At 41.8% G+C, this 27,706-nt stretch overlaps 1 protein-coding gene across 1 annotated transcript; it reads left to right on the forward strand.

The window, feature by feature from the left end:
• Positions 1–4,958: 4,958 nt before the first annotated feature.
• Positions 4,959–27,287, forward strand: LOC140187661 (TLC domain-containing protein 3A-like). Its single transcript, XM_072243184.1, has 5 exons — positions 4,959–5,242; positions 18,996–19,079; positions 20,352–20,553; positions 26,428–26,523; positions 26,628–27,287. Exons 1-5 carry the CDS (start codon positions 5,121–5,123, stop codon positions 26,877–26,879), a joined length of 756 nt encoding a protein of 251 aa, XP_072099285.1. The 5' UTR covers positions 4,959–5,120; the 3' UTR covers positions 26,880–27,287.
• The last annotated feature ends 419 nt before the right edge of the window (positions 27,288–27,706 follow it).

The following is a 27,706-nucleotide window of genomic DNA, read 5'->3' on the forward strand; positions in this document are numbered from 1 at the left end:
GTAAGAAAATATTAATAATGTTTGCCAGTATGCCATGGAATCCCACAATGAATTCTTGAGCAAAATCTTGAGATAACAGGGTCTTGTGAACAACAGAAGAACAGAAAAAGCAAGAGGTATGAGGGAAAATTCCAAAGCCTAATGGGGAATCTCTCTGTAGGCAGAAGGGAGTGGGAAATTGGAAAAGTGCAAGAGGCCAGAACCAGAAGAGTGTTGATATCTGAGGATTATAATTCTGGAGTAAGTTGTGCCAACCTGAGTGAGGCCAGATAGGATCTGAATACAAGGCTCAGGATTTTGAAGCCAGAACTTGAGATGAAAAGCCATCAACCTAAAACATTAAATCAATTTTTCACTATGGTTGATTTTGTTCAAGTCCACTGTACAATACGAGTTATTTCTGATACTGTTAGTAACAAAATCAATTTTTAGGTCTTGATACTAAATAAAATTACTTAGTCAAAACAAACTTGCCCAATAGTAATTCATCTGAAAGGCTATAAGTGGGGATGAATCACTTCCCTTCTGGGATTCCAGAATATCCCACCTACACACTGGCATATTTGTAGAAAGCAAGTTTCATATTTTGTGAAAAATGAGCTGTTGACATTCTTCTTCCCGTAGAAGAAATCTTTCACATCATAGACAAAACCTGTTTGGTAAGTTAGTTTGCCAGGTGCCATGGAGATACCTGAAACAATCTGCATGCAACCAGGATGAAAAAATGACTGAGTCACATATTTTTATATGCTCATCCACTTGCTCAGGGTTTAGTGACTCTACCCAGCTCCTTCTGAATCATTATCTCAGAGCTCTACACAGACCATGTATTGTCAGGTATCTGAAAGGTGACAGAAGAGAATAGCATCACAACATTTTAAAATATTTTACTCACTATCAATGACATGTTGTGGTAGTAATTAAAAAATTACTCAGAAGTCCTGCCGAAGGGTTTCGGCATGAGACATCGACTGTACTTTTTTCCATAGATCCTGCCTGGCCTGCTGACTTCCTCCAGCATTTTGTGTGTGTTACTCAGAGTTCCAGTATCTGCAGATTTTCTCTTGTTCAGAAATGATCTTTTGAGTCATCCCTAGTCATCAGGAGGCAACCATCTCAAGTTCAAGCTCAAGGTTATTTTAGTAGGCATGCATACCTCCAAGAGACCACAACCTTATCATAGGGTTTGGAGACCTGCAAGTCTCAATGACCCAGAGAGCTATGTTGGCTGGAGTCAGGGCCTTGTGCTTTGGCTCTTGGTAGGGTCACCTTTGCCAAACAGGTCAAAAGGTAGAGGCCAGACTAGGAGTGGTCCACCGGTCCTCCAGGCTCCGGGGTTCAGCTCAGGATTAATAACTCTGACAAGTTAAAAAAAAATTGTACAGAAACAGCAATGAAGGATCCTCTACATTTGTGTGTAATGGCATGGACAGACAGATGGACTTTTATTGCTGCCCTAAATGCCAGTGAGGTAATGGGCAGTAAGTAGTAAGCGTACCCATATGATATTGCCATGAAAACTTACTTTTGCAGCAGAATTATGCAGCTGGACATTACATTAAAATGATAAATAAGTTTATTCAACCAACACACATCAAAGTTGCTGGTGAATGCAGCAGGCCAGGCAGCATCTCTAGGAAGAGGTACAGTCGACGTTTCAGGCCGAGACCCTTCGTCAGGACTCAAAATAAGTTTATTATTGTTATGTGTACCGAGGTACAATGAGAAACTGTTTTGCATGCCTTCATTTCAATACACAGTGCGAGGGAAAACAATAACAGAATAAAGTGTTAAAGTTACGCAGAAAGTGCAGTGCAGTCAAACATTAAGTTTGAAGGACATAACGAGGTAGATTGTGAGGTCAAATGTCCATTTTATTGTACTAGGGCACCATTCAACAGTCTTATAACAGCAAGAAAGAAGCTATCCTTGAGCCTGGTAATAAGTGCTTTCAGGTTTTCGTATCTACTGCCTGATGGGAGGGGAGTGAAAAGGGAACATCTCAGGGGGATGGGGGTGTCTTTGATTATACTGGTTGCTTTACCCATGCAGCAAGAAGTGTAGACAGAGTCCATAGAGGGGACATTGTTTTCTGTGGTGTGCTCAGCTGTGAGAACATTACAAACGTGTGTAAAGATAAACAAATAAAATTATAAATAATGCACTACAAAATAAATATAACAATAGTGCAAGTGAACGAGAGAAAAATAAATATAATATGAGCAACACAAACGAAATGCTGAAGGTCAGGCAGCACCTTCTTTTTTACTGTTTTTAGAGATACAGCAGAGGGACAGGTCCTTCCAGTCCGATGAGCCTGTTCTATGCAGTTACACCCATGTGACCAATTAACCTTCTCACCCATGTGTCTTTTAGATGTGGAAACTGGAGCATCCGGAGGAAACCCGCACAGTCATGGGAAGAACATAACAACTCCTTACAGACAGCGGCGGGAATTGAAATGCTGCCATTGTAATAACTGCTACTGCCCTGCTACCACATCACCCTCAATTCTTACAGCAAGAGCCAAACTGCTGCAGGGGCTGTCACCTCAGTTGTAAACTTCTATGGAGGGGAATAAGCTGTGGATGGTTTGGGTTGTGACCCCTTCATCAGACCCGTTGTGACCCCTTCATCAGACCCCTTGTGACTATAATCCATGGTAGTGTTAGAGTTTCTCAGGTCAGTTCAAAGACCTGATGGCAATGGAACTGAATCTGTGGGGAAGTGTAATGCAGCGAGAAGGGAACAACCCTACTGCAGCTGAAAGAATAAGCTTTTGCTTGTATTCAGAAACACTGTCTTCCCCTATGTAATCAGATTTCAGGACAGTCCATGAACACTGCCTCATTATTCCTTTGTCTTTGCACTATTGATTTAATTTGTAATTTTAGTAATTTTTATGTCTTTGTAAAATTACTATAATTTTATAGTAACTTTAAAAATCACATAAAAATTTACTGCAAAATAATGCATTTCATGTCATATAAGAGAGCTATAAACATGTTATATGGAAGGGCATTCACTGCTTCCTCAACAAGCTGGCCAGATCGCAACAAAAATAAGTGAGAGAGACTATCACAATGATCCTGTCTACTTCCTAGAGGTTGGTTTGAGACTGCAGTTGATCCAAGGCTAAAGCGCACTGTACTTTAGGTTATCATTATTTATGAGAAAGAAAGACAGACAGACTGAGTGAGAGAGAAAGGGGAGGAGAGAGCGGAGAAAGGGGAGAGAGGAGAGAAGAAAGAGAGGTGAAGACAGACAGAGAATGAAATTTGTCTTTGGCATTTATGGTTCAGAACTGCTTCACTTGGTGGAGTGAGTTTAAAGGGAAGGGAGTGTGGAAGTGAAAACCAGCAGTATCAGTTTCTGATTCACCCACTTTGATAGATCTCTGTCCGAAACATTATAGATGCTGCAAACTTTAAGAATTTACTCTGGGATCATTAGCAATCACAATTTATTTACAGAAATAATCTAAGGCAGCTTTATTATGAAATTCAAGCTGAGTACACAGGAAAGTAAAGAGACTACTTTCAGTGCATTTCCACAAATGGAGCGCAAATTGCGATGGAGTTAAAAGCAGGAATTTGTGATAGTTTCTAAAAAAGGATTCTTCGCACACAGGTTACGAGCAAAGATAGCTCCAGGATTTAATAACAACGCAGTCCTGGCCATTTCAACATTCATATTGCTTCTTCAGTGCAGCAGAGCATCCAGAGAGTTTCACAACAATGACAAAAAGATGTGCAGTGGGTTGAGAACCAATGTCTGCAAAAAAAAACAGAAGGACAACTATTAAGAAACCTGCTCAGAGTGAGATATATATTCCACAGTCATTCACAGGATCTGGTGCTGCAATGTGTGTTGTACAGATGACAAGGAGCATTGCGTTCATTATATGAAATGGAAGAATGTCTCTTCACTCAGTGGGTCAAGCACTCAGGAGTGAATAGTCCATGTTTCCTTCTCTTTCTCTCTCTTTCCATTCCCTATTCTGACTTCCCTCTTACCCCTTCTCTTCTCCTCACCTGCCCATCACCCTCCTCCTTCCCTCTCACCTATGGTCCACTGTCCACTTGTATCATTTTCCTTGCTCTTCAGCCCTTTACCTCTTCCACATATCACCTTTGTGATTCTCGTTTCATCCCCCTCCCCTACCCAATCACTTTCCCACATCTGCTCTTATCTATCACCTGCCAACTTGTCCCCCCCCCCACACACACACTCACACACACTTTCTTATTCTGGCTTCTGCCCATTTCCTTTCCAGTCCTGATGAAGGGGTTCAGCCCAAAATGTAGACTGTTCGCTCCTCTCCATGGATACTCCATATATGTCATAGTCATACTTTACTGAAAACCAATTTCCCTCCGTATCAATAAAGTATGACTATGACTATGCTGCCTGACGTGCTGAGTTCCTCCAGCATTTTGTGTGTGTTACTCTGGATTACCTCAAGTATATCTGTGCTGCAAAAAGAATAGGGAGACGAAGGGTGAAATTTGCTTTGAACGATTAAACAAGATGGATGTCTACTTGACCCTCTTGTAGCTCAATATTTAGAACAGGAGAGTGGGGGGGAGCGGGGGGAGTGTAACACTGGTGGTTTATGTCCCAAGTATTTTAATTCACTTTCTGAAGGACAATTTGATCATTTCAGGTGGACCCCCCACCCCCCACATTAGGACCAGATGTATTCGGATTTAAGGTCTCCACCCAAATCTTTGGCCATTCTTTTGTCTCCACAGATGCTTCCCGATCAACTGAGCTCGTCCAGCAGCGTGTTGTTTTTTTTTAAGTATCAGCATTCTGTCTATATATGAGGTCTCCACCCTGACTGAAAAAAAATTATTTCTATTCAAACTGTCTGAGAAGTGTGTGTGCGTGGAGAGTCATTAGCAGAGATCATGTGACCGTCAATGTTACAGCGATGACACTCAGATCTTACTCTCACCACAGGTTTCAGCCCGCCTCGGGGCTTCCTGATTCACTATATCACTAGCCCGACGAGCGTGTATGTGTTTGTGCCCCTCACACGGCAGAGCCACCACCTGGACGAAGCTACGGCTGGTCGCTCGGTATCACCGGCTTCGCATTCGCTACCCAAACCAGAGATGTGGCATCTTGTGGCCCTTGGTTGCGTGTTTTTCCCGGGTGTCTTCGTTCTCACCCGGAGACTGGTGCACAGAGCGTCGCCGGCACTAACTGACGGAGACGTCGTCCACATCAGCGTCAGGTAAATGGTAACTTCCACTTCAACCCGCAGCTTGCACAGCCGACCTTCCCCCCAGCCCGCTATTGAACTGACCGCTTCTCGGAATTGTAAAGGTGAACCGGAATTTCTCAGTTTGCAAGCCCAGTGTCTTGTCATCTAAGGTAAATCGTAAAGGGTTCAGCCACACAGAGTTACTCTGGAAGTGCAATCTTCACAGATATTCACTGTGATTACAAACTAGCTTAAACGCAATTTGTCACATGTACATCGAAACACATAGCGAAATACGGCTTTCTGCGTTAACGACCAACACAGTTCGAGAATGTGTTGGGGGGCAGCCCGCAAGTTGGGAATCCCCTACCGACTTCCAACTGAGTAGAAGCTGGGGGGGGGGTTCTCCCCGGACGGGAAGTCTGGGGATCCGGCTCACTGTTTTAAAATAAGGGGTTCACACTGAAAAATGAGAAGTTGAAATTTCTTGTTAATCTCTGTGGAACTTTCTCTTCCAGGAAGCCTTCATCTGGTCTGAGACCATAGACCATTATAGCATAGTACAGGACCTGTGGTCCACGATGTTATGCCAACCTTTCAATCTACTCTAAGATCAACCTAAACTTCCCCTCCTACATAGTCCTTCATTTTCCTATCACCCTCACGACCCCTAATGTATCTGCCTCTAGGTTCCGCACATCCATCATTCTCTGTTTTAAAACCTTACCTCTGATATTCTGCGCCCCGACCCTATGCTTTCCTCCAATCTCCTGAAAGTCATTCCTCTTGGCTCTTGGCCATTTCTGTCCTTGAAATAAAAGTCTGGTTATTCACTGGTTATCATCTTGTTCAGCTCTATCAAATCACCTCTCATACTCCTTTGCTCTAAAGAGAAAAAAACCCTAGCTCATTCAACCTATCCTAGTCTTTTTATGCATTCTCTTGCAGTTAGGCAACTTGCTTCTATGCCATTTCTTTGACAATTGATGAACTAATACAGGACCCACAGAGAGAGGTAGGGTGTGATTAGTTCAGGGGTGATGTACTCCATCTGTGCTTTAGCTTCCAACAAGGAGACTCAGGGCTGTCATTATGGCCAGCTGTTCCTTCCCTTATTTGTCTTGGGCTAAGGATTACCACATATTTGTAGGGGGTTTGCATTTCGTCCTGGAGGCTTTGAAAACATCCAAGATATCTTCTCAGTCCATCTGGTACTCTGTTGCCCTGACAGAGATCAGTAAGGAGTATCAATGGAAATGATAAGCAGTCAACATTTTGCACTGAGACCCTTCATCAGAAATGACTCTTTATTCACTTCCATTGATACTGCCTGACTTGCTGAGTTCCTCCAGTATTTTGTGTGTGTTGCTCTGGATTTCCAACACCTGTGGAATCTCTTGTGTTTATGATCAGTAAGGAGTGCCTGCTTCAGAAGTCTGGTGACAGTCATACTGACTGATGCTGCATGAGCTGTGTTTCTGAGCAAGCCGAAAGAATGGTGATGAAGGCTGTTAGCACACTGACCTTCGTCAGTCAAGGTACTGTATTGAGTTTAGGAGTTAGGGGCATTAGCTTGGAGTTCTATGTCATTGGTAAGAAACTTGCAGCATTGTGTACAGCTTTGGTCACTTTTTTATAGGAAAGATTGCTAGGCCGGAGAGGGTGGAGAAGAGATTTACAAGGTCGCTACCTGGACTAGAGGGCCTGGGTTACAGGGAGAGGTGGCCACACTGGATCTTTATTTCCTGGAATACAGGACAATGAGGGAGTGACCTCATAGAAGTTTCTAAAATCACAAGGGGTATGGAAAGGATGGAGGGTCATAGACTTTTCCTCCGGGCTGGGGTATCCAATTCAAGGTAACAGGGGAGAGAATTTAAAAAACCTGAAAGGTAACTTCTTTGCACAGAGAGTAGTGAGTACCTGGAATGAGCTGCCCAGAGGCAAGTACAATTACAGCATTTAGGAGGGATTTGAGTAGGTAGATGGAGAGGAGCAGCTTAATACAGCATGAAAACATTTATGCTGACTCATCTTGTCCACACTAACCATAGCATCCTCCTCTCCAGTCCCAGTTGTCAGTGTCCGGCCCATAATGTTGCTGCGATTACATGATAATTGAATACATCACAAACAAATCTATCTCATAAATCAGAATCAGGTTTAATATCATTGGCTTATATTGTGAAATTTCTTATCATGTGGCAGCAGTACATTGCAGTACATAATAAAAGCTAAAAATTACAGTATACATATTTTAAAAGCTAAATTAAATTAGTGCAAAAAAACAAGAAAAAGTGGTGAGGTAGTGTTCATGGGCTCAATGTCCATTCAGAAATCTGATGGCAGAGGGGAAGAAACTGATCCTATATCACTGAGTGTGTGCCTTCAGGCTCCTGTACCTCCTCCCTGATGGTAGCAATGAGAAGAGGGTATGTCCTGAGTGAGGAGGGTCCTTAAGGATAGATGCTTTGAAGATGTCCTGAATGCTTTGGAATGTCCTAGGATAATTGCAGCTTTCTTTTTCAACATTACATTGCCAAAGCTCCTCAGTGAGTCTGGACATGGAAAAGGAAAGACTTATAGCCTATGAAAGTCTGTGGTTTGTTCCAATATTGAGGTCACGGTGGAGCAATCACCCTGCAATTCTAGTTGAACCAAGTGAGTGATTAATGGAAAGGTGATGCAAAAAAGGAACTTCACATGCAAGGAGCAGTTAGGAACTGACTTTCGCTGGCTGCACGAGGGATGAAAACATAACCAGCAACTTCAGAGGGAATTGGATAAACACCCAGTAAACCGAGTAACCTGGGGAATTATTGCTTTACTAGGATCCAGCACTGACCCAAATGGCCAAGTGGCCTCCTCCTGTGCCATAATAATTGCAAGATTTTGATCCCCTTTCAGAAAGAGTGATTCAGTGTTTGCTGCTCTTCTGTCCACTTGTTGACAATCTCAATTATGAAGTGGCAGAAGGTTGGCATTGTGCAGAGTGCCGACTGACTGATGATCTGCCAACGATGTCCATAGCCAGAAGGTCTTGCTCTGAGCTTGGCCACATAAATGCATTTGTGTGGCCTCCCTCAATTAGCTGATCTGACACAGGCGACAGTGCATGAACATTCAGTCACTGTCCCAGGAGATCAAGGTCTGAGACTGGGTGAGAGTGCCTAGCAACACGTCTGCTCAGTCATCCAGGCCTGACAGGTGAGCTTGCCCTTGTGTTCAGACTGTCTGACATCACAGACAATGGCAAATCATGCATACTCCACTAAACACTTTAAAAATTGAGCTTATGAGCAGATTACTTCTGAAATAAGTTTTGCTTTCCTCTGCACACTCTTCTTTCACACACCTGAGAAAGACCATCATCGTGGGGTGCGAAACATTGTAGGTAATCTGTTTCTTTAAACAGAATACACTGTCCTGAGGGACTTATCTTTACAAACAGAATCACACACATGATTGGAACTCCATTGCAAGAAATAAAATTTTTTTTAAGGTACACTCAGTGGCCACTTTATTAGGAACCTCCAGAACCTAAGCTTTACTAATTCCTTTAAATGCTGCTTCTGCTACTGTAGTCTATCCACTTCAAGGTACAACATATTGTGCATTCAGAAATGCTCTTCTGAACCCCACTGTTGTAACATGTGGTTATTTGATTTACTGTCGCCTTCCTGTCAGCTTGAATTAGTCCGGCAATTTTCCTTTGACCTCTCTCATTAACAAGGCATTTTCACCCACAGAACTGCCACTCACTGGATATTTTTTGTTTCTCACACCATTCCCTGTAAACTCTAGAGATGGTTGTGTGTGAGATCAGCAGTTTCTGAGATACTCAAACCACCCCGTCTGGCACCAACAATCATTCCACGGTCAATGTCACTTAGATCACATTTCTTCCCCATTCTGATATTTGGTCTGAACAACAAGTAACCCTCTGCATGCTTTTATGTACTGAGTTGCAGCCACGTGATTGTTTGATTAGATATTTGCATTAATAAGATGTACAGGTGTACCTAATAAAGTGGCCAGTGAGTGTTTCATTTCACATAATATCAATCTCATTTTCTCTGGCATCAAGGATGAAATGTTTGCACTCTAGTTTTGTGGAATTGGTGGAGGAGTCTTACGTGGGTGTTGTAGACCTTTGTGACCTGATGGCAACAGGTGGGTGGGTTTTGTGCTGCTTCTGCTGTTCATCTGCTTAGCCTCCATTTGGTCCCAGTGAAGAAACTCAAAACTCAGTGCTTTCCTGGATGCTCCATCCCCATTTTGAACAGTCATAGACCAAGGAATCCCATGAAATTGTATTTTTCACAGGGCTTTAAAGAAAAAAGGCTTTGCTCACATTGCTGATGGGACGACATGGTAGCATAGTGGTTAGTGTAACACTTTTCATCACCAGGGATCAAAAGGTCGGGGTGCAATTCCGTTGCTGTCTGCAAGGAGTTTGTTTGTTCTCCCTGTAGCTGCTTGGGTTTCCTCCAAGTGCTCTGGTTTCCTCCCACATACCAAAAAAGTATAGGATAGTTGGTTAATTGGTCACATGGGTGTAATTGGGTGGTGTGAGCTCATTGGACTGTAGGGGCCTGTTACTATGCCGTATCTCTAAATATAAAGAAATGTAATTTTTATATCCTCTGGGTTACTTTGGATTTTCATCATACTTGTTCCAGTTACTAATTACATTGTTATACATTAACCAGCTGCTTAGCAATATTAACCAACTGTTATTAACTAACCAGCCTACTAAAAGGTGAAAGGAGAGCTTACTGTATGATGGTAGACAGGCAATAGTTAGCACTTAAATAAATTATTAAAGATTATAGGTTAGTTTTATTTGTCACGCGTACAATCAACGTCAACTCGTTTGCGTCAAATCAAATCAGCAAGAATGCTGCTGAGCAGACTTCAGGTGTCGCCATGCTTCCGGCACCAACACAGCATTCCCACAGCTTACTCACCCTAATGTGTACATTTTTGGAACATGGGAGGAAACCAGAGCACCTGGAGGAAACCCAGGTGGTAATTGGGAGAATGTACAAATTTCTTACGCACAGTGGCAGAAATTGAACCCCGATCAATCACTGGTAGTGTACAGCGATGCACAAACTGCTGTGCTACTGTGCTGGCCAAACTACTCAATTTTGCATAAACTGTACTTTATATATTCCTTAATAATATATTCCTTTATGATACAGAAATCCAAAACTATGTGATTTGTCCATAGCTGACAAAGTAAATTATCGATAATATTTAATCAAAAGAAGAATCTTAAAATGTTGCCAAAAATAGCAGATGTGAACAGATGCAAGAAATAGCCAGTCTTGATGAAGGGTGTTGACCTAAAACGCTGACTCCATTTCCCTTCATAGATGCTGCCTGACCAGCTGAGTTCCTCCAGAGCCTTTTGTGCTGTGCCAGAAATAGCCAAAAGACTTGACACTTTAGAATACAGCAACAGAAGACCAAGACATTGAAAAGACAGATCGAACCTGAGAGTAGACTGGCAAGAAACATAAAAACAGCCAATGAAAACTTTCATAGTTTTGTAAATATGAAATACTAGTGAAGGCAAATATAAGCCTCATATCCAAAAAAGCATTAGAATGTATTATGGGAAATAAGGACAGATGAATTAAACAATTAACACACACCAAATGCTGGAGGAACTCAGCAGGCCAGGTAGCATCTATGGGAAAGAGTACATAGTCGACATTTCAGGCCGCGACCCTTTATCAGCACTGGTCATTAGGGATGAAATGATTACTTTGGATGAAGGCATATAAATCTTGCCAGGTATTTATTTATTATTTATTTTATTTATTGAGATACAGTGCAGATTAAGCCCTTCTGTCCTTTTGAGCTGCGCCGCCCAACAACACTCCAATTTAATCCATTGAGATTGCATCTGCCGTTGACCTATTGTGGCTATAGGCAAATTGCAATGTGTCCAGTTCCTTGCTGAGGCAGGAGTTCAGTCTAGTCATGACCAACCTCTCAAAGCATTTCATCACTGTCAATGTGAGTGCACGGAATGGGCTGCCGATGACAGTGTTGGAGGCGGAAAAGATAGGGTCTTTTAAGAGACTCCTGGATAGGTACATGGAGCTTAGAAAAATAGAGGGCTATGGGTAACCCTAGGTAATTTCTAAGGTAAGGACATGTTCGGCACAGCTTTGTGCGCCGAGGGGCCTGTATTGTACTGTAGGTTTTCTATATTTCTATGTAATCACGGGACAATTTACAATGACCAAATAACCTGCTCACTGGTATGTCTTTGGACTGTGGGAGGAAACCAGAGCACCCGGGGGAAACCCATGTGGTTATGGGGAGAACATACAAACTCCTTACAGATAGCAGCAGGAAATGAACCTGTATCACTGGTACTGTAAAGCATTGTGCTAACCACTACACTACCGTGCTGCCCCAAATATTACTTTAATCAAGGGTGCAATAAGAATTGTATCAGGCTTTGGAGAGACTGAATCTCAAATATTGTGTATAATTTTCTTCTCCTTATCAGAGAAAGGATATACAGTACATCACCAAAGTGGGTGTGTGGCAGAGGTTGACTAGACAGGTTGCAAGGATGACAGGATAGCTTTTAGAGGAGAGACTAGATAGACTGAGACTGTGTCCTTGAGCATTTAGAAGAGGCTATCTCATCATAGGTTAATAAAAAACTGTTAATAAAAAGACATGACAGGCTGGATGCAGAGAGGATTTTTCCACTGCCTGAAGAATGTTGGATCAGGGAACACAACTGGAGAATAAGAGGTAGATTGTTTAGGAGTAAGGTGAGATCTTTCATTGCTTTTCAACCTTTAGAATTATCTAACACAAAAGTCAGAGCCAGAATCAGGTTTAGTATCACTGACTTATATGACGAGAAATAATTTAACACAAAAGGTTCTGAAAAATGCTGCAAATCCAGAGTAAAATGTACAAAGTGCTGGAGGAACTCAGCAGGTCAGGCTGCGTCTATGGAACTGAATAAACAGTCAACGTTTCAGGCCAAGACCCTGCAACAGGACTGGAAAGGAAGACGTCAGAATAAAAAGGTGGGCGGAGGGGATGAGCTCAATCTGGAGGATAATGGGTGAAACCAGGTGGGTGGGAACGGGGGGTGAATTAAGAAGCTGGAAGGTGATAGGAGGAAAAGGTAAAGGGCTGAAAAAGGAGGAAACTGATAGGAAATGAGAGTGATAAGCAGGTGTGAAGAGAAGAGGTAAGAGGGTGGCAGAGTGGAGAATGGAAAAAGAGAGAAGGGAGAAGGGGAGAAATTACCAGAAGTTAGAGAAATCGATGTTCATGTTGCTTTGCGGCAGCAGTAGAGTGCAAAGACAAAAAATAATTTCAGCATTTGTGCCACAAGGTTCATCGACGGGCTGTGTGGGTTTCTGTTGGGGTACAATGAAAGATGTATTTTTAATATATTCACATCTACCATAGGTTAAGAATCAAGACTTGAGCGGTTAAGTTGAGATGTTGCAGTCTCTTTAGTAGCCTGTGCTTATAGAATTAGCAAACAGTTATGATACAGAAAGATGACTGGTTGACTCATCGGATCTACTCTGGATGTTTGTGGATCAATCACACCTGCTCATTGGTGCACTCCCAAAATCTTTTCATTCATTTCAGATTCTGATTTATTATTACTGACTCATAAAATGTAAAATTTTCTGTTTTGCGGCAGCAGTACAGTGCGAAGGTATAAAATTATCATGGATTACAAAATAAATAAATAGTGCAAACAAAAGGAATAATGAGGCAGTGTTCATGGATTCATGGACCATTCAATGTGTGTGGAAACTCAGCTTTTGTTTATGTAAAACAGAGATCCAAGATTTCTGGATATTAGGGGAATTGAGGAAAGTGAGGATAGTGATGGAAAATGATGTTTGGGGTAGAAGATCAGCCTGAATGTATGACGGACAAGCCTGCAGGGACAACAGTCTACTTCTGCTATTTTTATACTCCTATGTTATCTTATCAAAAGCATGAAATCTTGTAAATAATATGGCTGATTCCAGATTGTAAGCCCTTGAGAGGCAAGAAATTATCTGTTGTTTGTCTAAACATGATACAGCAACATGGGTAATATGAGGATAGGTTGAGCGAGCTGGGGCTTTTCTCTTTGGAAAGGAGGATGAGAGATGACTTGATAGAGGTGTATAAGACAGATCAAGCACACAGCCAATTACTCTTTCCTAGGGTGGAGATGGTTAATACAAGAGGGCATAATTTTACGGTGATTGGAGGAAAGTTTGGGGGAGGCGTGTGGGAGGTCAATTTTTTTACACAAATGTGCTGCTAGGGGTGGAGGTAGAAGCAGAATCATTAGGGAGATTTAAGTGACTCTTAGATGGGCACATGGATGAAAGAAAAATGGAAGGTGATGTGGGGAGGGGAAAGTTTCATTCAAGGGAGACCATATTTGCTGCAAACAATCCGACAGGGTGCACTACTTTAAAATACAAATAAAATAACTTCTTAACTTCCTTATTCTGAAAAAAGAAGATGTGGAATTTCCATATCCTGCAAGAATGTGCAAAGGTTTTAGGCACATATATACAGCTAGGGTGCCTGAGACTTTTGCACAGTACTGTAGTAACTTTATGTATTGCACTGTACTGCTCACACAAATAAATACAGATTTCATGACAGTTGTGAGTGATGATAAACCTGCTTCGGATTTGGGTCTCTGTTGTGGTCTGAGAGTGGGGAGGGGTCAGGGTGAGGGGAATCATGGTTGAGAAAAGGGGAAAGGAGAGGGGAATCATGGTTGAGAAAAGGGGAAGGGAGAGGGGAATCATGATTGGGAAAAGGTGAAAGGAGAGGGAAGGATGCAGGAAGCACCAGAGAGACATTCTGTAATGAGCAAGAAGCCAATTGTTCAGAGTCAAATGACCTTGCCTGGTGTCTCAGAGGTGGGTGTATCTGCACAAGGCCTGGCATTCCTTCTGTGCCACCTGCCCCATGCCCCTCCCATGGCACTTCACCCTGTCTATTCCCAACATCCTTTGCTCCTGCCATATTTACAAACTTGCTCTCCACTCCACATCAACAAATACAGTGCTGTGCAGAAGTCTTAGCTATATATATGTTCCTAAGAATTTTGACCAGTACTATATAGGAAAGGTGTGAATAAAATTGAGAGAGTACAGAGGAGATTTACTAAAATGTTGCCTGGGTTTCATCTCCTAAGTTACAGAGAAAAGTTGAACAAGTTTGGTCTTTATTCTTTGGAGCGTAGAAGGTTGAGGGGGGACTTGATAGAGGCATTTAAAATTATGAGGGGGATTGATAAAGTTGACGTGGATAGGCTTTTTCCATTGAGAGTGGGGAAGATTCAAACAAGAGGACATGAGTTGAGAGTTAAAGGGCAAAGGTTTAGGGGTAACATGAGGGGGAACTTCTTTACTCAGAGAGTGGTAGCTGTGTGGAACGAGCTTCCAGCAGAAGTGGTTGAGGCAGGTTCAATGTTGTCATTTAAAGTTAAATTGGATAGATATATGGACAGGAAAGGAATGGAGGGTTATGGGCTCAGTGCAGGTCGGTGGGACTAGGTGAGAGTAAGAGTTCGGCACGGACTAGAAGGGCCGAGATGGCCTGTTTCCATGCTGTAATTGTTATATGGTTATATTGTACCTGAGCTACAATACAGTACCTAAGCCTTTTGCACAATACTGTATTGTACCCTAGCTATACACTGTAGATGCGTCTAAGACTTTTACACGGTATTGTATGAGGATGTACTTAGATATTTTTATAGCTGTAAAGGGTGAAGTATCTAAACTTATTAAATAGCCAAAATTAATCAAGGTCTAATATTCTGGGAGAAAATGCAGATCAGCCATAGTCTTATTGAATGCCAAAGGAGGTTTAATGGACCAGATGATCTACTCCTGTGCCTGTTTCTTATATTAATGAACAGGATACAGGAAAGTGGGGATATACAAGTGAGAAGAGGATGAAGAAATTAGGTCTATTTTCTCATAGGAAAAGGAACTTAAGGTGTGAACCAATAAATGTCTTTAAAATATAGAAAGAACGTTTGTACTTGTGGGGAAACTGTAACTGGATGCCACCAATATAAGATCATCGCCATGAGATTGAATAGACAATTCAGAACAAATTCCTTTGTCGGAAGAGTGGTGGGGATGTGGAACTCATTCGAAGAGGGAGTGGTTGTAGGAAACAGTTAAGCACATTTAAGGAGAGTCTGGACAAGCAAAGGAGCAGGAATGGAGTAGAGGAGTATTTTGATAGATTTGGGCCCAGAAAGAGGGAGCAGAGCTTCCACTAGAGAATAAAGGACAGCATGGACTGGTTCGACCAAATGGCCCATTTCTGATACCACACATTTAATGTAATACCTCAATTAACATAATATCTTATTCTCTGGCTTATGTTGGTCAGCATTTTGCTGAGAGAGTACCAGGAACATTGATCAGGTAGGCAGCAACTCTGGAGAAAGACAACAAGCTAACGTTCCTCTAGTTCAGACAAAGAGTTTTTTCTCTGAACTGTTAACTCTGTTTCTCTTTCCACAGATGCTGCCTGATCTGTTGAGTATTTCCAGTTTCATTGTTTTTTTACTTCAGTTAACATTGCTAATCCAGTTTCAGAATAAAATCACATAGCTTTAAGATGCAGCAAATCAGGGACAGAAGGCGAAAAGGGCAAGTTTGTGAGGTGAAAAGTAATGATGTATTTGACAAAAATAAAAATGGCTCCATTGCAAAGAGTGGGTGCTAATAGAACAAGCAGAAGTGCCAGAGAAGGTGAAAATGGGAAAATGGGAAGTTGTTAAACTGGATTATATCTGTTCTTCTTTCCACCTCTGCACATCTTTCTTGATTTCTGCTGGTTTCTATCCAATGTTCCCTCTAATTTGTAAGGACCAACGTGCACAAAAATCTTGTGCTGTGCAATTTGCCCAGTGACAGCAACATGTGCACACTTAATTATTGATTCAATAATTTCTTCAATAACAACAGTTATAAACAAGTCAGTTCTAAAATCTGCAGACAAATTATCACAATCTCCTTGTTGTCAACACCATCCGCATCAGAAACGAGAAAAGGAAATTTGATTGAGTACGATCCTAAGATGTACTTAACATGCCAATGAGGTATTGGTGAACTTTTGTGCCCAGTTTAAATCCGTTTCTGTGCTAGTAGCAAAAATTGCGTGCATGTTCACATGCGTACAACTTACTGGGAACATTATTTCTGTCTGTCACTTACAAGAAAAAATCAGTTCCTGTGTTCCCAGAACTAACTCTTGCACTGATGGAGTAATAGGTATTTCTAAAACCGGAAGTAATTTATTGGATTATTCAACAGTCCTATTGCATTAATTTTCTGAAAATCAAAAAAAAACCTCCAGATGCTGAAAGTCTGAAAGAAAAACAGAAAATGGTGGAAAATCTCATCAAGATAGGCAGCATCTGTGGAAAGAAAAACAGAATAAATTTTGCCAGTCAAAGACCATCTGACAAAGTGGCATGCTGAGTGTTACCAGCAGTTTCCATGCAGTCTCTTTCCGGTAACTCTGCTATGACAAGCCATTATTTATTGAGATACAGTCCTTCGAGCTGCGCTGCCCACAATCCCCAATTTTAGCCCTATCCTAGTCACAGGACAACTTACAATGACCAATTAACCAGTATGTTTTTGGAAAGTGGGAGGAAACAGGAGCACCCAGAGGAAACCCACACTGTCATGGGGAGAACATGCAAACCCCTTACAGGTGGCAGCAAGAATTAGAAGCCAAGTTGCTGGTATGGTAAAGCATTGTGCTGACCACTACCCTACACTGTCGCCCCATTTATCTACTGATCTCAATATAACTCAACTAGCATATAATTCAGGTGAAAATGTAATCTTCAGTCAATTATCAGGGATGAAAATAAATAAGTTAATTGAAGAATCAACTAACTGGCATCTCCAGGTACATTGAGGCTCATGAGACTCAACTCAAGTAACTAAAAAGTGCACAAAGTTATTATATTTTAGCTGCTGTTTTATCCTCTAATTTTTACCTTACTTATTGCTGTTCATCACAGGAAGAACCCACAATGGAATTGTCTTAGTCAGAGCTAAGCACTATGACTTCCCCATTATCACCATTTTACCTCACTGCCTCCCACCTCCTGCCCACTGTTTCCCTAGTTGAATATGGAAGTGATATTGTGGTCACAGTCCAAACACTGTCATCCATAAGGTTTTGTGGAATGTAGATGTGAAAGTACATCCACCTAAGTTCTTTGTTGTCACGTTTGTGCATAACATCATCTGATCTGCAGGATAGAAGTTTCACAGCTCAGTGGTGGTATCCTTCAGAATTCTACATTCATGCCTGCTGTTTTTAATTTTCTGTAAGTGATCTGCAGACCTTTCACGTTATCATTCGGCAACCACTATCTCAATGTATATTAATAGAGATGTCCTGATGAAGGGTCTGGGCCTCGAAAAGCAACTGTTTATTTCCCTCCATAGATGCTGCCTGATCTACTGAATTCCTCCAGCATTTTGTGTGTGTTGCTATAGCTATATTCCCAATCTTTTTTTACATCATGGACTCCTGTTAACCAAGGGGACCGTGGACCCCAAGTTGGGAACCCTGCTATATACAGATGGTTCTCTGCTCATTTCCAAGGAGTCGCCTCTTCCAAGGGCAGCTTGCATTTAATTAGCACCTCTAATACAGTACTTTGCAGCAGCAGCCTCGACTAATTACTGAGCCAGTTTAGCAAATATTAGGGCAGAAGACCAAAATTTTGGCCTCAGAGGCAGGTTTTCAGCAGCACCTTATAGAAGGGACAAAGAGGCAGAGGTACTTAGCAAAGGATCCGCAGAGCAGGGGGTCTGGCAGCCACAAGCATTCTGGCCAGTGGTGGGCTGTTTAAATTTAGGGAAGAATAGGGTGCCAGAATAGGAGAATTTTGCAAGTCATCGGGAGTTCCTTAATTTCATGAGTCACAGAGTCTCTCTCAGCCTTTGGTGATGCCAACCACCAAAGAGTGCTGTCTCAGGAAAGCTGCATCCATCTTCAAGGACCTCTACCAATCAAGCCATGCTTTCTTCTCGCTGCCACCATCAGGAAGGAGGTACATGAGCCTTAGATCCCGCACTATCAGGTTTAGGAACAGTTATTACCCTACAACCATCAGGCTCCTGAACCAGCGTGGATAACTTCACTCACCTCAACACTGAACTGATTCCACAACCCACAGACTCACTTTCAAGGACCTCTACAACTTAAATTCTCTGTATTATTTATTTACTATTTATTTATTATTATTTCCTAGGGGTTTTGTTTGTATTTGCACAGTTTGTCTTGTATATTGGTTGTTCATCAGCTTTTGTTTATGTGTTGTTTTTCATTCATTCTATTGTGAATGCCCACAAGAAAATAAATCTTAGAGAGGTATATGGTGACGTATATGTACTTTGATTTTAAAAAAACTTAATTGGAACTTTGAACCTGAGAAAAATTTGCCCCAGGTGCTATAAATTCGTTGTTACTCATCACTAATTCCATAGATAAATGACAAATCTGATTTTGAGCTCAGAAACATCAGACAGACAGTGAAATAAAAATACAAATTGAAAAACAGACACAGTCTTAGTTTGGATGCTGTACGAGAGAGATGATTTGTCAGCAACCACTACCTAGAAGGTAAATAATCTGCATGTCCGTGAGTGCAAAAAGTACTTGAAGGAATCCACAGTGACACTCTCCATTTCTTTTTGTTGGTCATCAGAGTCGTCTCCTCTGTCCAAGCTGTGATGGCAACATTCTCTGGCTACGTAATCACGTCCTCCTCCAACCATGTGATGAAAGATAGGTAAGAAAGCTGGAGCTGCACAGTGTGCAGTTGTTACATAAATTTGGATAAAAGATTCCAAAGTAAGGATGGATTATTATCGGAAGGTACAGGTCTGAAACAGTCCACTCAGCTGAACCAATTTGTGCTCCATTTTCTAACCTCCACAAATCCATCCTCACTGACCAGTGGTGTAACTCTCCACTCTGACAAATGCTTGTCTATCTTCCCCGTTAATGGATCTCTACTTTTTGCCTCAATAAATTCTGCATTCTCACTGTCCTCTGGGTAATAACTCTGGAATAGAAAGGTAAAGCTTAGAGTGCTATGGGTCAAAGGCAGGCACTTTGGTTGGCAAAGAAAAGTTTCATCAAAGGGCTTGTTTCTATGCTGCATAACTCTATGACTACAGATTTCTCATCTCAATACCTTAATTTATTTTGAGTCATTAGTTTATTTTGAGTGTCTAGTTTTCCTGAACCTACCAGTTTAAACATGTCTTCAAAGCCTATTTCTATTAAATCAGTGGACATTGAGCAGTAAAATTGAAGTCCTATTAATTTTTTTCAAGATTTTAAACTTCTCCCTTCCTAGATACTAATTATACATTATGTTAATAATACTGGCCCTTAGGGTGACTATTATTGGTCAAGAGTGAGCTTAGAAAGATTTATTATTGCACCTTTCATGACCGTAAGCTTTGCCAAAACCACTGAAGCCAATGAAGAATGCAAAGAAGGTACTTTACAGTTGATGGCTTCACAACAGAGCCAGCCCAGTTGTACATACATATACCCAACCTTGAAGAACACAAGAGCCTAAGGCCACACTATCTCTGTTTTAGATGACTATTGAAGCATTGGGAATAAAATATAAATCTTCCAATAAATGCAATTTAATTACTCCTCATCTCAGGCTGAGCATTTGATTACTAAATCAACAGATTGTGTGAGCAGCAATGTATTTGAGAGTTTCGTTACAAACTCATTTGTTGTGTGATCCTCCAATCATGAGACTGAGGTATTATTGCATTGAAAAATCTCTAAGGAAATTTATAAAAATTGATTTACCTGTTATAATTGGAAACATTCTCTGAGCTTGATAGGGAGGTGCCGGAATATTTGTATTTGTGAGGTCATGGCATACACTAAACAGAGATTGAGAAATTACATTTTGAACACCTTAAAAAGTCTAGAACTCTACAATCATACAGTATTTAACCCATTTTGTATAGCTGACTGCAAAGTTGTTCTGATACTAAAGAGTAATTGTATATTTGTTCTCTGTCCCCAGCCATTGGATTTCTAAGGACTATGTATTATTTGGAGCACCTTACATGGTCTATGATATTTATGCCATGTACCTTTGTCACTGGTATAAGCATAAGGAAAAGTACAATTCATCCTTCAGCATTGTGACAGGCTTCCTGAAGAAAAATCCCTTGATCATACTGCACCATCTTGTCCTGTTACTTGTCTGCTTCCCTATTATTATGGTAAGGTTTCAATGTCCATTCATCATGTGAAGAAATCTCTTATTTGGTGTATTTCACTGTTAGGTATATATTGGCCAATTGCTGCCAACTTGACCAAGTGATGTAAAGCATGTATGTAGTCTAAAGCATTTACAAAGGTCTCAGGAGACATGGATAATGTGTGAGATGCAGTTGAGGATCTTTGTAAATTCATTACAGTATACTGTTTACATCTTAGCAACATTCTGCTAAACTACCATCCATTTAAAGCTAGTACATGTTTCTCATGGAAAGTCAGCAGACAGGTACCCATTTCAATTCAGACTACCTCATGCTGATGCTTAATGGAGAACGAAGATGTGAAGCAACCTCTGGCATATAACTTGCTTTCCAATCTGAATCATGCACAATGGCTACTTTAATATGTGCATTCTCTCTCTCTACTGCCTGTAATGCTGCAGGTACTTATGGCAGCAATGAAAGTCCTCCATCTCTGGCAGTGTTCAGGGCTTCCTTCATCGGTTTTTGCTACTGTCAATCACGCAAGTCCGGGTGGAGACTCAGGAATACCATCGCACACAGATGTAGAAGGATTCCGCATTGCTGTTTCCGTACCAGTTTTGTTCTTACCAGTCAGGGTTGTTAGTCTTGAGTTGAACTCCCAAACCAGAAGGACCAGTGGACCACTCTTAGTTTGACCTCTGCCCTTTGACCAGTTTGGCATGGGTGACCCTGCCAAGAGCCAAGGCACAAACCCCTAACTCCAGCCAACGTAGCTCTCCATTGAGGCATGCAAGCCCCCAAAGCACGACAAGTTTGTGGTTCTCATGGAGGAAAATGTGCATTCATTTACTATTAAATTATATTTCATCCTGGTTAGAGTGGATAAACACATTGCTGACTTGGTTAAGGTTCCAATGATGTCCGGTCAACTGGGGCTTGGCAATGTGTTGGGCGTGGAGAGAAAATTAGATAAATCAACAATGCCTTGTAGTTGAAACAATCTATGAAGATATTATTAAGGTCTAACATGTATGAAGAGGAAATATGTTTTTTGTTAAGAGCTATGCAAAAATCAGGTCCAGAAGGCTGTATAGATAGAGTAACTGCCAAAGCTGAATTATGCAAGAGGATATTGTCCATTGTGTAACTGGAGCGTAGGCTGTTTTGCAATTCTTAATTTTGAGACATTGTTTGCATATGGTGAGTGGTGGTGGCATGTAATCTCCGGAAGGTTTATTAGAAATTTAAACAGGAGTGCTGACAATGGGAGCTATAGTGTCCAAGTCAGGACTATTGTGAGGTACGAGTACAGTGAAAAACTTGCAGCTGCATCATAGGCATACCAGAACAGGCAACACATAGAACATAAATTATATAAGACAGTGGAGACAAAGAGAAAAAAAACTGCAAAAAAAAGACACAGGGACAAGTCCTTGGAAGTGCAAGAAGTAGTCTGTGGTGTTCTGTTGCCTAAGTAGGGTTAGGTTTGTACAAGTTGGTTCAAGGAACTGATAGTTGTGGGAAAGTAGCTGTTCCTGAACCTGGGGGTGGGGTACTTCAGGCTTTGGTACCTCCTGCCTGATGGCATAATTGTTTGTTCTATCTTCAGTTCCTCCCCTAGTAAAGTCTCTGAGTAAACTTAAAGCATCTCCCACCCCAGCTCTTATTGGCATCAAGATATTGATGTTATGTTATCTTGCCCGATAAAATTCTTGCTCCCATTAAATTCCTTGGTATATTGCCAGGAACTATTCACTCTGGCTACCTCCAGGTTCTCATCTAAATGGTTGTTTTTCATCTCTCAGCCAGATAGCAAAGGGCTTTTGAACTACGGGAGGCATCAAAGTTAAGCGTCACTCCTTCAGGTTTTCAAGGAACAACAATCCGGAGAATTTTGGCTAATTCTCCAACAAAGGGATGACTGAGGGCAAACTGCGGTTAACTGAGATTGAGAAATATGGAACAGGCACTGTTTGATCACATTTACACAGCCCATGTCCTAAACAAACTTGGCCACTGGAAGAAAGACAGACATACATTTGTGTACACCTCTCAGAAACTTTTCATTGCATTTCATGTACAGGGAATACTGGCAACAATTATCACTTTGTTAAACGTGAGTGTTTGCACAAGACTCTGTAACAACAAGGTTCATTAGCTTTTACTGATGCTGGCTGGAGGAAGAATGTTTGCTGGGAATACACCTAGAATCACAAAAATTTACTGGGTTAAAGGAAACCATAGAGTCTCCTTTGGCCAAAATAGATGACCTGAGGGGCAAGTTTTCACTTAGAAGTTAGTTGGTATGGAACAAGCTGTCAGAGGAAGTGGTAGAGGCAGGTACAACATTTAAAAGCTATTTGAATAGGTTCATGTCTGTGCTGGTGGTGTAGTGGCACCTGCACCTGGACTTCGAAACAAGAGGTCTCTGGTTCGAATCCAGTCAGCGCCTTGCACAAGTTTCACCTGTGCTGGGTTGCGCATCGAGCTACCAACTCGGCCTCGTAAAACAGACAAACGCCAAAGAAGCAGCAAGGTTGCCGCCCGATGCACCACTTGAGGTGCGGGGAGGAACTTAAGCAGGTTCACGGCAGGGTTTCCCAACCTGGAATCTATGGACCCTACGGTTAGCGGTAGCAGTCCATGGGGTAAAAGGGATATGGGCCGATCTCAGTGAAATCAGATTGGCTCATGTAGGCAACTTTGGTGGGCAGAAAGGCCTGTTTCTGTGCCATATTACTCTATGACTATATCTCCATAACTGTAGGCTTCCCCCATTTTCAAACTCTTGATCCATTGGAGTTCTTCAAGTGTTAATCCAGACCCCTGTTCATTGCAAAGATGGTTTGTGTCTTTTCAAATGGTGACTTCCAAATTCTCACTTTCCTTTAAGTGAAAAGAAAAAAGTCCTCAGCTCCCCTTTAATATTACCACCAAACATGACAAGCTCATGGAGCTGTGTTCAACAAGGCTCCTATGCACCAGCTTTTCGGTAACAGCACTGATAGTCTAGGCTGCATGCCTCAGTCCCCGTCTGGAGTTTGAACCCGCAGTGTTCACACTCAGGAGCTGGGAATACTGCCAAATCAGCAAATAACAAAGGACCCTTTGATCCAAAACCATCACTATTGTCTTATTCTCTGACCTTACTCAAACCAAAAAATTTAGGTTATACCAGGTGCTTACTTTAACCTCTTGGCTTGAAAATTAGATTTATTTGCATGGCACTTGCTGTGAATTATTTAATACCTGAATATGCATTTGATTCATTCAAACTGTGTTGGGCACGTGGCCAAGTGGTTCGTCTACTGATCTGAAGGTCGCTAGTTCGAGCCTCAGCTGCAGCAGCGTGCTTGTGTCCTTGAGCAAGGCACTTAACCACATGTTGCTCTAGTGTCTGTGCGAGGAGTGGTGCCCCACACAGACTTCCAATCTGCACCTTGTAAGGCATGAAAATGCCCGACGCAGGCCTCTCATGGTCCCTCCCCATTCAAACTGGGGGAAAATCCCTTGTGTTTTTTTCAGACACTGAGCACAAACTCTCCCAAAGGGAAAAAAAAAATCCCTCATCGCCACAGACCCTTTCAAGAACGTATTTAATCAATCACATCTCCTCATAGCAAATGACTACAAGGTGAAGACTCAGGATTGCCCTAGTCAACAGGAAGATTGTAAACCCATGGAATGGGAGGAAGCCTGCAGAAAACTAGAAGTCAGCAGGTCGAGCAGCATCTGTGGGAGAAAATGAATTGTCAATGTCTTGGGTCAAAACTCTGCAGCAGGATTCAATTCCTTTCTCCAACAGATGCTGCTGATGAGTTCTCCAGCAACTTGTCTGGTGATCCAGATTCCAGTATCTGCAGTTTCTTGTATCTCTATTCATAAACTGGCTCTGGACACAAGGTCCTGGACTCCATTCCTGGCTCCCTTCCCATTGGGACCCATGACCGGTTTCCCATCCATGTGTCCTGGCTCCTCTCCCAGGGGGCCCCTATCACCGGCTGGCCTCCCGGCAGGCTTCGTCCCTGATTCCCCTCACGACGGTCCCTGCAACCAGGCTCTCCTCCCAATGGGCCCTGTCCACAGCTCTGCCTCCAACACTTCTCAGTTATGCTTAACATTTTGACAGCTCTCATTCAAAATAGCAGAGGAAGCACAACGAGGATAGTATGTCAGAATCTCAGAAAATGAAGGCTCTTTAAAAGCATTTAAAATGCATACAGATTTAATAATACAAGTTGCAAATCCTTGATTAATGTCTCAGAATATGTTATTTATTTAGACTATCATTTTGCATTGTCGTTGATTGTCTTGGTTTCAAGCTTTACTACAATAGTTGATATTGTGCGCTGTTGGCTCCAACACATGAATATTCTACCAGTTGCGAAGTTTTGAAATAAAGCTTCAGAAAAGTGTTTTGCACGATTAAATGGTTAAGTGTGTAAGTTCTACACTAATAATCAATAGTTTAGTTGTCTTACAAAGATTATTTTGTTGTATATTACGGTCAAACAGAATTCATTTGAAACGTGCAGAAGTATAACTGGATTTAAGAACAAAATAGTTTTAAAAGGTTACAGGCTCTGGTAAAAGGAACCTAACACAACTCTAAAAGCTGGATAATTATTTTGGTAGGGGTTAAGGATGCGGGTGGGCAGGGTCAGTCTTGGTAGGAAGACAATCTTAAAACCAGTACAAGACACGGTGGGTGGGGTGGGGGCGAGGGAGAAATAAAACTGCAGATCTGGAATCTAAAACAAAAACAGAGATGCTGGAAGAATCCAACCAGTTAAACAGCAGAAGCAAGTGAATGTCTTGGGCCAGGAACCCTTACTCAGAACTGAGAAGAGAAAGCAAGTTGTTAATGGCGTGAAGTGTGGGTCAAGTTGTGCCGTCTGACTCAATGGAACACATCAGAAAATACAAATGAAAGAAAAGGGGAAGTAGAATGGTTAACACAATGTCCAGTCCTGATGGAAACAGAGAGGAAGAGGAAGTTATTTGAAGTTGGGGAACTCGTTATGACATCCTCCAGGCTGCAATGCACCTGGACTAAAATAAAAGAGGTGTTGTTTCCCTGTGGCGATGATATTGGCCGAGGTGGAAAGATCACGTTGGACTCAGTTCTGCTACATCTGAACCCAGAATGAAGCTTTCCATTCTATGGCATCAGAGATGTCCTCCTTCTTCAAAGAATGGGGTATCCCTTCCTTCACCATTGATGCTGCCCTCAGCTACGTCTACTCCATTTCCCAAACATCCATGCTCACCCCATCTTCCTATCACCTTACCAGTGATGAAGTTCCTGTTGTCCTCACCTACCACACCATGAGCCTCCGCAACTTCCGCAACCTCCAAAGCTGGAGGAGCAACACCTTATATTCCGTCTAGGTAGCCTCCAACCTGATGGCATGAATATTGATTTCTCCTTCCAGTAAAAATACTTCCCTCCCCATGCCCTCATCTTCTATTGCCTCCTCTGACCTCTTACCTCTTCTCATCTGCCCATCACCTCCTTCTGGGTGCCCTCTCCTTCCCTTTCTCCTATGGTCCACTCTCCCCTCCCATCAGATACTTTCCTCTCAAACCTTTCCTTCCCATCTGGTTTCACCTATCACCTACTAACTATTCTTCTTCCACCCTCCCCCCACCCCACTTTTTTATTCTGGCGTCTTCCCCCTTCCTTTCCCGTCCTGAAGAAAGGTCTCCGACTGAAATGTCGACTGTTTGTTCATTTCCACGGATGCTGCCTGACCTGCTGAGTTTTTATTTGTGTTGCTTTGGATTTCCAGCTTCTGTAGAATTTCTTGTGTCTAAAAGATCTAACTCTTGACAAAGTACAAGTAACTCTATTTACTTTATTTAACATCTGATTTATTTTTAAATTTGCAGTATTATACAAAAGGCCTTGGAGATTTCTTCCTGGGATGCCTTTTCCTGGCAGAGCTGAGCACACCGTTCGTCTCTTTTGCCAAAATACTCAGTCAGGTTTGTATCATTAACAGTGTACAGAAAATGGAAGATAAGTATTGCAGCGTTACTGCAAGGCCAGTAATAAATTATTTTAATGCTATGTTTAATTTCATAAACAGCTGAAAATGCAGGACACACTGCTATACAAGGTCAACGGCATCATCACTTTGGTGACTTTCTTCACCTGCCGTATCCTCGTGTTCCCCTTCATGTACTGGGCCTATGGTAGGCAGTACGGCATCCCCACCCATAAGGTACCTTCCCACATACCTCTGCACTGCACCCTTGCCAACGCCATGCTCATGGCTCCTCAGGTTTACTGGCTCTCTCTAATCATCAAGAAGGCAGTGAAGACTGTGAAGACTGAATGATGCAACAACAGGACACCGTTCCCTCGCACGAGCCATGGTCTTCCTGTGGGAATGCAACAGGAGATTTCAACTTCAGAAGTATTTCATGGTGCACTATTTTAAATATTAGGACAATTTTACCAAGCCGTAAAGTCAGGTACAGCTGAATTTCTGCTCTGTGCTTCCTGACAGTTCCAGTGACTTTTAAAAAATTACGCCAGTTCGTATTTTGATAACTTCAAAAGATTATGTTTTATTAAATGTAAGGTGCTTTTAAGGTTATAAACAAGTCTGCAAAAGCCCTCCACCAGCTTGGACCTGGTGGGGGCTAATGAATGTAAACTTGGACCTATGCAGTTCAAATATTTGTTATGATAAATATTTATATAATAAAAATTCTAGCTTTTAAAATTATTTAAAATGATGACATATCCAAATGAGTCCTTAACTCTCTATTGGTGAAAAGACCTAATGCTTCACTTTAGTAGATGAACGAATCAAGTTTATCAGAAATATAAATCCAATGGAAATAAAACCATTCACCTTTCCCCACCGCTGAATGAAATCCAATTCACTCTGCCCACTGAAAACAAATTGGATAAAATAATACCCTGTTGGGATTCATTCACAGTAGTTGTATTACAAGTCAGCAGGTCGTAGTCAAACCACAAACCGAGTTGAAAAGCAAAACTCCTCATGCTCGAAATCTGAAACAGAAACAGAAAATGGAGGAAATGCTCTGCAGGTCACACAACATCTGAGGAGAGAGAAAAGGTGTTTGCGTTTCAGGCAAATCAATGATCTATTTGTCCTGAGCATAATCCTATTTCATTAAATAGTATGGTTAG

The sequence above is a fragment of the Mobula birostris genome, chromosome 25 (assembly GCF_030028105.1).
Source record: "Mobula birostris isolate sMobBir1 chromosome 25, sMobBir1.hap1, whole genome shotgun sequence".
Taxonomy (NCBI): domain Eukaryota; kingdom Metazoa; phylum Chordata; class Chondrichthyes; order Myliobatiformes; family Myliobatidae; genus Mobula; species Mobula birostris.